At 37.5% G+C, this 12,609-nt stretch overlaps 2 protein-coding genes across 2 annotated transcripts; one reads left to right on the top strand and one right to left on the bottom strand.

Annotated features, from left to right (window-relative positions):
- Nucleotides 1–292: 292 nt before the first annotated feature.
- Nucleotides 293–8,536, top strand: slc46a3 (solute carrier family 46 member 3). Its single transcript, XM_073830145.1, has 6 exons — nucleotides 293–475; nucleotides 2,658–3,317; nucleotides 5,809–6,055; nucleotides 6,150–6,233; nucleotides 6,386–6,542; nucleotides 7,600–8,536. Exons 1-6 carry the CDS (start codon nucleotides 293–295, stop codon nucleotides 7,697–7,699), a joined length of 1,431 nt encoding a protein of 476 aa, XP_073686246.1. The 3' UTR covers nucleotides 7,700–8,536.
- An 887-nt stretch (nucleotides 8,537–9,423) lies between these two features.
- On the bottom strand, nucleotides 9,424–12,149 carry LOC141298965 (stomatin-like). The gene is given in 4 exon segments (XM_073829256.1): nucleotides 9,424–9,629; nucleotides 9,736–9,870; nucleotides 9,942–10,145; nucleotides 12,144–12,149. Coding segments are annotated over 4 exon segments (534 nt in total). The 3' UTR covers nucleotides 9,424–9,440.
- Nucleotides 12,150–12,609: the final 460 nt, after the last annotated feature.

The raw sequence follows: 12,609 nt of genomic DNA, 5'->3' as shown, positions 1-12,609 counted from the left end.
TCGGAATACAACCTACTATAAAGTGATCTTTCTGTTTGCCGTGTCCTATGACTTTTCAAGTGGATTTGAAGAAGGAACAAAATGCTGTAAATATGGAAAGATTTCTCTTATATTAACTTAAAGGTAAGAATCTATCTATATCTATATAGATGTAAGCAAAAGACTTTAATTATATGTTCATAATAAATTAATAAACTCATTGATTGTCATTTCTGTTATTGGTTTAGTGATTGTTTAGTGTCCTCTCAAGCATCTCTCCTATTATTTTTGCCGGTGTAGAGCAGGAAGTGGGATGGGTCGAGTGCTTCTGATCGAACCGGCAATTGGCCTGTATGCGTTTGCCATGTTTATGATCTACCCTCTGCTGCAGCAGTATGTGTACCGTAGGCTGTGGTTTGAGCTGAGCGGCACGACCTACCCTGCTGAGAGCCTGTCTCACTGCTCAAACAACCAGAGCTATGTCACCATACACCAGGTCAGAGCCTTTAGCTGCTTCAGTTTCCTTTCCTTTCCTTTTCCAATAATGACTTCCTAAAATCTTCTTCTGAAGGCGTTTATCACATGTTCTGTGATGTGTGGCTGTTTTTAGTAACACAACAAATTAGCCGCTATTAACTTTGAATCTATAATATTTCATATATATCTTTAATATATAGCAATTGAATTGAAATTACACTGGATTAAAACCAAACCAACTTGGCAACCCAGCACTCTGTAAATATTGGACAGAACACATGCAGGGTTATTTTGACCCAGCTGGTTGGGTTAAATGTTTTTACCCAACATGCTGGATTTTAATTTACGTTAACTATTGTTTAAATATTATTAAATATTAAATATTATATTGCTGAAATGGGCTGGAAATTAAAAAAACACTCGTAGCTGAAAGATGCCGTGACTGACTCCGTTACCTACCCATAAACAAGAATTAAGAATTAGAGAACATATTTTAACATTTAATTAAATTATATTTAGTATTATATCGAATAAAATAAGTTTATGTTTTGGACCAGCAAAAGGCGTTTCATTTCGAAACTAAAGACCGGTGCTGATGCAGATGACTTTCATCTCATCCTTGTATGTTGTGTTGCATAAAATAATATAATTTACAGCACAGTTGACCTTATAAATGAAATAAAATCTAACCTGTATTTCGCTAAAGAAGTGCACAACAGAGACAGGCTCAACCCAGTGATTGGGTAGAAAAAATAACCTAGCAGCCACCCAGCACCTGGGTAAAAAAAATATAACCCATTAATATGACCCAACAAGCTGAATCCAGCATTTGGGTTAAAATACCCCAATATTTTTCGAGTACAGAAAAACTACCCATGACCTGGGTAAAAATATGAAAAACAACCCAATAAAATGACCCAACAGGCTAAAACTAGCATTTGGGTAAAAATAACCCAGCATTTTTTTAGTGTATGAATATTATTTTTTAATATTATAATGTAGAAAAGACACCTAGAAAAGACACACTAGATTGATTTTAGAGGAAATAAAATGTCTGGACGTTGTCTATAAAACTAAAACTATTAAAAACATTTAAAACATTTTTTACTAAATATAAAAATGCCTTGCAAATAACTGAAATAATTTAAATTGAAGCATTAAAATTCCTAACTGGGAATAAATAAAAAGAAAAAAAAAATAATATATAAAACACTAAAGTTATACATTTCATATAGAAGTTAATTCTAAATATTAATAAAAAATATAACAGTAAACATACTACTAAAACAACATTTTAATCTTTAAAATAAAGGTTAGAATAATTATCAGCAAATGAAAGGCAAAACTAAAACGACTAAAATGTTTAAATATAATGAGTGTGTTCAGAGAATAAACTGTTTGCACTGTTAACTAGGTAAAGTTTACATTGATAATGATGTTGATATCTCAGTAAAAGTGTTCTGGAGAACCGGTTATATTTGCTGAAGTTGAGCTAATGTTTTGTACTTTTTTCTGTTTGAAGTCCTTGTGTGTGTAAGAAAATTCCTTTTCAATTCAAAAGCTTGTACAGTGGATCTGCTTGTCATTTGATAAATTTGAATTACCGGTGTCATATTTCACGCTCACTTTCACTCCCTACATCTCTCACGAAGACTCAATTGACTAAGTTTTACAGGCATAACTAAAAAGAACAGTTCATATATATATATAAATGAGTAGTACAAAAATAAAACAACGCCAATATTACAAAATAGAACATTAAAAAGTGTGTAAATTACTTACTTTTCTAAAGAAACATTGTCCAACAGCAACTCCAGCAGGTAAAGTCATGATATGATTGGATATGACTGGTTATGTTCGGCTGTGATTGGTTCATCCGATAAAACCCGCCTCTTGTGTTCATTCGCGATCCGTGTTCGCGAATCAGTCTGAATGAACAATATAATGGCGTTAATTGGAAGACTAATTAAAAAAAAGGTAAGTAAACAACTCACACACTTAGATATATCCACTTTGTTACATCAAAATAAAACTTAAAATGATATGAAAACACGACCTGTGGGAGTTTTAGTGAGTGAGTCAGCTTGGTGAAATTTACAGTTAATCTCCATGTCTGTAACAAATATTCATTGAGCTTTATGTTTATATATTCCTATTGTTTTATGTTCTGATCTGAACGCTTTTTTTCTCTCCTCTCTCAGGCAGTACAGAAGGAGACGTCCATTTTCCTCCTCAAGAGTGAACTGTGCTTCCTCATTCCCAGTCTCATATCCGCCTTGCTCCTGGTCTCATACAGTGACTACCGTGGGCGTAAAGTTGCCATTGTTCCTCCTCTGGTGGGCGACACTTTGTTTGCATTATCTTATGTTTTGGTCAGTAGATTCTCCTTCAGTCTCAATTACCTGCTAGCTGCCTCCTTCCTCTCAGGCCTGATGGGCGGCCCCACCACTCTGATTGGCGGATGTTTCGCCTATGTGGCCGACCTCTGCGGAAAGGATCCGGAAGGGCAGAAGACTGTCCGAATGGCTCGGCTGGACATGATTTTGGGGGTTTTGACTGGCTTAGCTTCACTGTGCACTGGATTCTACATCAAAGCAGCTGGCTTCACCTGGCCCTTCCTCACCGCGGTCTTTCTGCATCTGATAAACCTCTTCTATGTGCTGGTGGTCTTGAAGGAGTCCCTGGTTCTTCCAGATCCCAGTCTGACTTCATCTGACCCCTCAGCTTCTGAAGTCCCTCGAATAAACCGGTCTCAAGCTCTTACCACCCGTCTGCAGGGCGTCTACCTGCTCTTCGCAACCTCTAAACGGAGAAGGAACGTAGTGCTGTTGCTCATGCTGGCTGCTTTTGCCTTTTTCAGGGTGATTATGATAATTCTGACATTATTTATAAGCTCTCTGTTTGTGGTACATCAGAAGTGACAGTGAAGTTTGCAATTTTTGTGCCTCTAGCGGAATTATAAATATAAGAAATAATGGATGCTTCCAAACAAGTTATACTGACAGGTCAGTCAGTATACAGTGGGAGTCAGTACAATATAAATGGATAATTTCATATATAACTCACAGTATGTAAGTTTTAATTCAGAGATGAGGAAGTAGCCCCAATTTAAGCATCAAGATTATTATTATTATTAGGGGCCAAGCACCGATGTTGCGAAGGCACCTATTGTATCCATTGGCGTTCCTATTCTTCTTCTTCTTCTTCTGTTTCTTCCACTCTTGTGTCTATGTCAGCCGTGTCTATGTAATTTGGCACACAGAAAGAGGACAGTCTCAACAGTAGCCATATCAAGTTTTAGCGCCACCACTTGTCCAAAATTAGGGATGCACGATAAATTTAATGCGATTATGAGGCGCGTTAAGTAAATGAAGCCGGTACTTTGATTAGTAGTAAATCTCCATCACGTGCGTTCCGCTGGAGCGGCAATTAATACACAGAGACGTAAATCACTGACAAGCTACGCAAAATCTTTTGAGCGCGATTTTGCGTAGCTTGTCAGTGATTTACGCCTCTGAACGCTCCAGCTGAACGCAGCTGAACGCACGTGATGGAAATTTACTACTGATCAAAGTACTGGCTTCATTGACTAAACGAGCCTCATAATCGCATTCGATTTATCGTGCAGCCCTATCCAAAATTTCACTCATGTTTATGCTGATAACTTTTGAACCATAAGGTCGTCTGAATCCTTGGCTCAAGCAGAGTCAAATGGACACCAAAATGTAAAATTTGTGAGGTTAAGTTTTTCTGCTATGGCCAAAAGTTATAAAGAAATTTCCAAAAATGCTAATAAAGTTTGAATAAATTGGACTTAAATTAGATTAAAATAAATTTATGAACCTGGTCATATTCTTTAGCTCATGCCGAAAACAAAGATACCAATTTTGCCATAGTTGGACAAACTTTTTCGAACTCCTTGTAGACCGCTGGTCCAATTTTTAAAAATTTTGACTTAGATCATCTTCAGACCATGCTACAAAAAAATAATGTATTTCATGTCGATATACGAAATGGTTTTTATTTAACGCATCAATGAATTTGCTGGAATGACGCCAAACTGCATCTGAGACTGTATCTCTGCAAAGCTTTGACATATTGACACCAAACTTTGTATGTGCCATTGTCACCTCACAATTTGGTAACAGCGACGCCTATTGGTCAAAAACGATAAACAATTTATTAACTATTAATAATAAAGTTTTCAAAGATGCTTAGAACTCTTCATTGCATTAGCTTATTGTCAAACTAATTTCAAAACATTCCTTGGGTTATGCTGAGAACAAGTTTAACAAGTATGATGCAAATTTTGCCATAGTCGGCCAAACTTCCTGTCCACCATTTTGATTTATGTTGAAAACATCTTTTTCGAACTCCTCCTAGACTGTTGTTTCGATTTTTAACTAATTTGACTCAGACCATGCCACTTTTTTTGGAAATAGGCTCATTCTCAACTATCTTTGGAAATAGGCTCATTCTCCAACTCCCCCCGAGTTAATAAGTTGAGTTTTACCGTTTTATAATCCATTCAGCCGTTCTCCTGTTCTGGCGATATCACTTTTTGCAAAGCTTAGCATAGATCATTGAATCCCATTGGACCAATAACATCGCGTTCAAAAATGACCAACGAGTTTCGGTATTTGTCCTATTTAAAACTTGACACTTCTGTAGTTATATCGTGTACTAATACTGGCAGAAAATGTAAAGCTGCGATTTTCTAGGCTGATAAGATTAGGAACTACACTCCCCTTCCGGCGTAATAGTCAAGGAAGTTTGCTGCCGTAATATGGCCGAAGCAGGCGCAGTAATATCATGCAGCACATGTGCAAATGCTAACCTAGCTGGGAACTAATTTCAATATTACTCCGCCTGCTGCGTCCATATTACGGCAGCAAACTTCCTTGACTATTACGTCAGAATGGGAGTGTAGTTCCTAATCTTATCGACTTAGAAAATCACAGCTTTACATTTTCCGCCGGTATTAGTACACAATATAACTACAGAGGAGTCAAGTTTTAAATAGGACAAATATCGAAACTCGCTGATTGTTTTTGAACGCGATGCTATTGGTCTAATAGGATTCAATGATCTATGCTATGCTATGCTAAAAGTGATATCGCCAGAACAGGATAACGGCTAAATTGATTTAAAAACGGTAAAACTCAACTTATTAACTCGGGGGGAGTTGGAGAATTAGCCTATTTCAAAAAAAAAAAAGTGGAATGTTCCTTTAATTACTTATTGCTTAAGTTGCTCTGATGCTTGCTGCCTTGCTTGTCTAGTGCTTGGCCCCTTAATTGCTGCTTGCAGCTATATTTATTATTACTATTAATATTATTGTGTCTCTCACAGGTAGCCCTGCAGGGTGGCATGTCCATTTTCATCTTGTATGAGCTGAATACTCCTCTGTGTTGGAGTGAGGTTTTGGTGGGTTATGGCTCGGCTCTCTCCACTGCCATCTATCTGGTTAGTTTTGCGGGTGTGGCGCTACTTTCCCGCTGTCTGCCAGACGCCTACATCATCCTACTGGGGCTGATGTCTGTGGCAGCCGGCCTCATCATGGCAGCGTTTGCAAAGTCAACCCTGCTCATGTTCCTGGGTAAAACTGAGTTTGTGCAGTTTTGGAGTTTCTAATGGGTGGCTGGATGGACTATTTTCAGGAGGAACAATGGTCTATGTTTTATTCATTGCAGTGAGGTTGCCTTTGCTGCTGTCCATCATGCCAACTCCTGTCCTACGATCCATGATGTCCAAAATAGTGTCTGGATCTGAGCAAGGTAAGAATCTCTATAGAATAGAATAGAGTTTATTACAGTTTTTCAAACAAATCCAGGTGTTCCCAAAAAACAGAGCATTCCCAATTCACATGAATTCTGAATTATTGATGGCTGTGTAAGGTTGTTCCTTATGGCTGTTTGTTTGTGCACAGGTGCCATGTTTGCGTGTGTAGCCTTTGTGGAGATGTTGAGTATTGGTGTTTCATTTACCATGTTCAGCAGCATCTATGCAGCTACACTGTCATGGTTCTCGGGGTTTAGTTTCCTGCTGGCTGCAGGCCTAACTCTCATACCAGCCATCCTGATCTGGTAAGTAGCCTAACCCTAACCCTAATTTCCTAAACTAGAAATATTATACTTGTGAAAACATCTGTTTTTTTTTTTTTTTTATTAAAGAAATAATGTCAGTTCTGTTATTTAGTCATATCATCCCAAATCCATATGCTGTTGTTTTTGTCTGTAGAACATGAACATAGAAATCTGAATGAGTTCCTGCAATATTATGGCAGTTCATATAAAATGTACAAAAAGTATTGTATTTAAATGAATCTTTGTCCTTCCACAATTTTTCGTTTCGGCTAGTAACCTATTTATTCAAATACTGAGGAGCCAATAGCATTCGAGTACGGATTATGACGGAGCATTTCATTGGCTGAACGAGACGTACTATCGTTCGTGACAGAATGTGTAAAACATTAATAACACAAAAAACACACTTTGTCGCCCTCTGCTGTAGTAACGATGTAACCTGAAAGACTCACCGACAGAGCTGGGTGTATTGCATTAAGTAATTAATTACTGTTATTAAATGTTATGTTTCATTAAAAAAAGTAAAGTAAGGGATTGCTCTTAATTTTTCTGTAATTTATTTACACCCAGACAGCACACATATGTCTGTGAAAAATGACTTGATCTGGAAAGCATCTGCTTTGAACAAACATCTGACAGATGTCTATAAGATGTCAGTTTTACATACATTCTAAATCATAAACATCTTAAGGACAGGAAATGTCCTATAGACGTATTGCAGATGAGCAACACTAAAAAATACGTCTTCCAGATGTAAATATAGATGTCAAATAGACGTCTCTGTGATGTATGTGTGCTATCAGGGCAGTACTTCTGATGTAATTACATTAAATACTGTATTCTGTACAATTTTATATAAAACATCAAAAGTAGATTTACCATCAAAATACCTTCTCACTTTAAAACCTTTGATTGGTTCAAGAATAATTAATTTAATTATATATTATTTATTTGAAAGTGGTTGGACATTTGGATGTTAATGATTCTATGTTTAATTGTATTTAAAATGACATTTGAAATTTCAAACGTAACACATTTACACATACTTTCCCCTTAGTGTTATTCTTTGTCTCCGTCTGGATGTGTATGAGGAATCCATCATACTGACAGAAGAGGGGATGGAAAACCACACAGAAGTCTTTGAACTACCACCATAACATGGAGACTGGAACTTCATTTCCTCTAACTTTTTGACACAATACTGTCCTCTAGTGGAAAGTTAGAAAACATTTACGTGAACGGAGAAGTTAAGAAAATGGAAGCAAGAACTCTCATCTGTGTACAGTCGTGGCCAAAAGTTTTGAGAATGACACAAATATTAGTTTTCACAAAGTTTGCTGCTAAACTGCTTTTAGATCTTTGTTTCAGTTGTTTCTGTGATGTACTGAAATATAATTACAAGCACTTCATACGTTTCAAAGGCTTTTATCGACAATTACATGACATTTATGCAAAGAGTCAGTATTTGCAGTGTTGGCCCTTCTTTTTCAGGACCTCTGCAATTCGACTGGGCATGCTCTCAATCAACTTCTGGGCCAAATCCTGACTGATAGCAACCCATTCTTTCATAATCACTTCTTGGAGTTTATCAGAATTAGTGGGTTTTTGTTTGTCCACCCGCCTCTTGAGGATTGACCACAAGTTCTCAATGGGATTAAGATCTGGGGAGTTTCCAGGCCATGGACCCCAAATGTCAACGTTTTGGTCCCCGAGCCACTTAGTTATCACTTTTGCCTTATGGCACGGTGCTCCATCGTGCTGGAAAATGCATTGTTCTTCACCAAACTGTTGTTGGATTGTTGGAAGAAGTTGCTGTTGGAGGGTGTTTTGGTACCATTCTTTATTCATGGCTGTGTTTTTGGGCAAAATTGTGAGTGAGCCCACTCCCTTGGATGAGAAGCAACCCCACACATGAATGGTCTCAGGATGCTTTACTGTTGGCATGACACAGGACTGATGGTAGCGCTCACCTTTTCTTCTCCGGACAAGCCTTTTTCCAGATGCCCCAAACAATTGGAAAGAGGCTTCATCGGAGAATATGACTTTGCCCCAGTCCTCAGCAGTCCATTCGCCATACTTTTTGCAGAAGATCAATCTGTCCCTGATGTTTTGTTTTTTTTTTTGGAGAGAAGTGGCTTCTTTGCTGCCCTTCTTGACACCAGGCCATCTTCCATAAGTCTTGGCCTCACTGTGCGTGCAGATGCGCTCACACCTGCCTGCTGCCATTCCTGAGCAAGCTCTGCACTGGTGGCACTCCGATCCCGCAGCTGAATCCTCTTTAGGAGACGATCCTGGCGCTTGCTGGACTTTCTTGGATGCCCTGAAGCCTTCTTAACAATGCAGTGGAAAGTTTTTTTTTTTCGGGATTAAGTTAATTTTCATGGCAAAGAAGGACTATGCAATTCATCTGATCACTCTTCATAACATTCTGGAGTATATGCAAATTGCTATTATAAAAACTTCAGCAGCAACTTTTCCAATTTCCAATATTTATGTAATTCTCAAAACTTTTGGCCACGACTGTAGATGTTTATTTTGGGTTCTTCAAGATGAATGGTTATTTATGGTTAGATAAAGAACAGCTGAAGAAGATTGTCATTCACATTGGTGGATATACTATAAATATTTAGAAAATGTAAAATCTGTTTTTATTAGTTTATTTAATTTCATGTAAACGTATATAAGAATATAAAATCAGCATCTGAAAGACATTAATATATGTTCTAAAATAAGATTTGATATTGTATTTTTTAAAATAAATCATTTGTAAACCTTGTCACTCTTTTCAACACGAAAAACCTGAAATATGAAAACATGACACATAAGAAAATCATGTAAAATTTCTAAACAAATGGCTTGCGGGTTGCGAGCATGTGTACACTTGTAAATATTCATTAATCATTTCCTCATGAAGTGGCTTATGACGTCCATGGGCAGAGGGAAGATGATAGTGGAGTTCTTCTCAGCTGCGATGGTGTTGAGGGTTTGGAGATATCTGAGCTGAAGGGCAGATGGAGACTCTGCGATCACTAGAGACGCCTCCTTCAGAGCCCTGGATGCGTTCATCTCACCCTCCGCTGCAATCACCTGTAATGTCACAAACCATTCTATTAGGGTATGGTCTCACAAATTGTAAATCAAATGTGGTGTAGTTTTTTCATACATATTAGTAATGTCTGGCAGTAATACTCGCCTACGCTCTGGCTTCACGGGCCGCCTCTGCTTCCGCCGCCATTGCTCTCTGCAGCTGCTGTGGCAGTTTAACATCTTTCATTTCTACCCGCTCCACCTTGATACCCCACGAATCTGTGGCCTCATCTAGAGTCATCTGCAGCAGGGAGGAGATTAGTGCAACAAATTTTCTCCATTTTACCTGTTTCTTTTCAGTATCACGCTCACCTGCATGCTTTGGGAGATGGCTTCTCGGTCAGAAAGGACCTCAGCCAGGTTCTTGGTGCCCAGGATGTTCCTCAAGGTGGTCTGGGCCAGCAGGCGGGTGGAGTAATCTGCATTACTCACATTTGACATTGAGGCAACAGGGTCACTTACATGGAAGTACACAACGCCATCCACAGAAACTGTCACTGAGTCTTTGGTCAAGATCTAAATGCAAAAAAAACGCAAATGTGGCAACTTGGTAAATGCCATGTGAGTTCTAATTTGATTAATACAAGTACATTTTATATTAAACATTAACCTATACAGTTTACTGACTGTACTGACTGATCTCATGCATTATTCAATTATTGAATCACTCTTCCAATTCATTCAAAACACTGTTTCAGAAACAAAACAAGAGACTGCTTGATGAGTTTCATGGATAGTAAAGAGTACTATTTTCATCCGAATTCAGCCTTGGACTTTTTATTCAACAACACTCATTCGAGAAGGAGACATGACCAAGTCATTGAAACATTCACGAAAACAATTCGTTCAAAAACACTGATTGTTCAGGAATGAAACACTAATCGCTAGGCAGTGTTGCCAACTCAGTGGCTTTTCCGTGCAATTGGGATACTTTAAAACTTTTTTGTGGGTTGTTTTTCAGGTTCGTGGGTTGAAGTGACCCTAATAATGTGATATTAAGCCACTTTGGCGATTTTGCCAAGGAGAACCCAGCCAAAGAACGTGTATTTTTTGGGCAAGTTTTGTTGTGAAACCTGGCAACCCTGAGGTGAGGCGCAGTTGATTCCGCTTTTGGTTATTCCGGTAATGTCTTAATAAGTGCGTTCACGCCATATTGGAATTCCCATAATTGGGCGTTTCTTCAACTAGGGGCACTTTTAGCCTTGAGAAGTTGAAGAAAAAAAATTTGTTCAAAAGTCACATAACACAGTCTCATAAGTTTAAATAATTTGTCTAGTTTTAAGGTCTGTAAGAGGACAAACTTAGATTACAAGAGAAATGGTTAATATTTTACTTTTTTTTTTTGACCTGCAATGAACAAATGTGCATATCAATATACAATTAAAAAATAGAATAACTTTGGTCTTTATATTAAGTGGAGCATGATTCAGAAATTGTGGATAATTTTTTTAATGTGTGATGAGAACTTTTTAATTATTTTTTTAAAAATGTGTGTGTGGTGGAAATGACAGGGTGGTGGTGGAAATGACAAGGAATTAACGTAAATGTAAGGAAGCTTCGTCCCAATGCTGCAACATGACTTTTTCTGGATTGAAACATTTGCAGTCATGCAAATCTATTCTCACAATCCATAAATTGTACTTTTAATGTCATAACCATAAATGTCATTTCCACCACAGAGGGCAGTGTGGTGGAAATGACATTTCTGTAGTTTTTTTTTGTGAAAAAATGGAAGATAGCTTCACTGATTGGCTTTGATTTATTACTTAGCATTTCGTGTATGTAAAATACTCTTATTTAACTTAATTTTTTTAGCTTTTTAATAACACCCTTGACGGTGGAAATTACATAGAATAAATATATTCACTGATCAAGCAATATTTACTTTTTTCTTCATTTGTTGTTGATGAAAATTTAAATTCCCTCCATGTTCGACATGTGCTCTGATGTCACTCAACATTTCCATAGAAAACACCAAAAAAACGTTCCACACAAACTTTTTTAAGATACATTACAGTGTTGTGGTGGAAATGACACCAATACTGTGCGACAGCTATATTTTGTATAAAAAGTAATATTGATAGAGGTCTCACATTAAATACTATAATGTATTTTAATTATTTTACTAGTGCTTAATTCAGGTACATTAATAGTTACCAGATAAGTCGTATTTTTAAACTGTATTTTCATTTTTAAAAATATTTTTAAAAAATAATCATTATCACATTTTTAAAAATATGACCAAAGTACATAAAAGTGCCCATAGTCTAAGAATCACCCAATTACGAAATTCCAACTTAAAAAGCTTTCACGTCCTTGTAGAACTTGTAATTACAATTTGTAAACTGGGAGTCTTCTGAGAGCTAGGACTTGTACCACATGACCGCTGTACCACCTGACCAACGTAGGCTCTGTTTAGGTGTTGATAGTGTTGCCATAGAAAAAGCATAATTCCGAGTCCGAGTTCTTGAACAACTCCAAATAGAAGGTCACGTGTTGTCAGATTGAAATTACGGTCATTATGGCGTGAATGCAGCATTACGTGTCAGTCACTATTTCATATTTACCCCGTTGTCTGACAAAAGATCCTTAAAATATATTCATTTATCTATGAAATATATCAATGAAAACCGTTTTATTGAGAATTTGGCTGCATTAAAATGCAGCAATGACGTCACGGATATGCTAATTAGTGCATGACGTCATTTAGCGACATTTGGCGGCTTTTCAAGCAGGGTTTAGCGGAATTAGTATTTTTAACAAAAAATGTAATAATAAGCATATTCGACAAATTCTACAGAAAAAAATATAATGTTCCTAGAGGCAAATTTTACTGGGCATCTCTTATTGAGTTAATAGACTGGAAGGAAGCCTGTTATTACCTCACAAGCAGTACCGCCGCTCCCTATACGCAGAGTACGCAGTCTGCGTAGGGCACCAAGTCCCAGGGGGGCCCCATCCCAGCTGCTAAAAAAAAAAC

The sequence above is a fragment of the Garra rufa genome, chromosome 23 (assembly GCF_049309525.1).
Source record: "Garra rufa chromosome 23, GarRuf1.0, whole genome shotgun sequence".
NCBI classification, from domain to species: Eukaryota; Metazoa; Chordata; class Actinopteri; order Cypriniformes; family Cyprinidae; genus Garra; species Garra rufa.
Note: the sequence above shows the minus strand (reverse complement) of the source record. Positions and strands in the feature narration are given on the sequence as shown.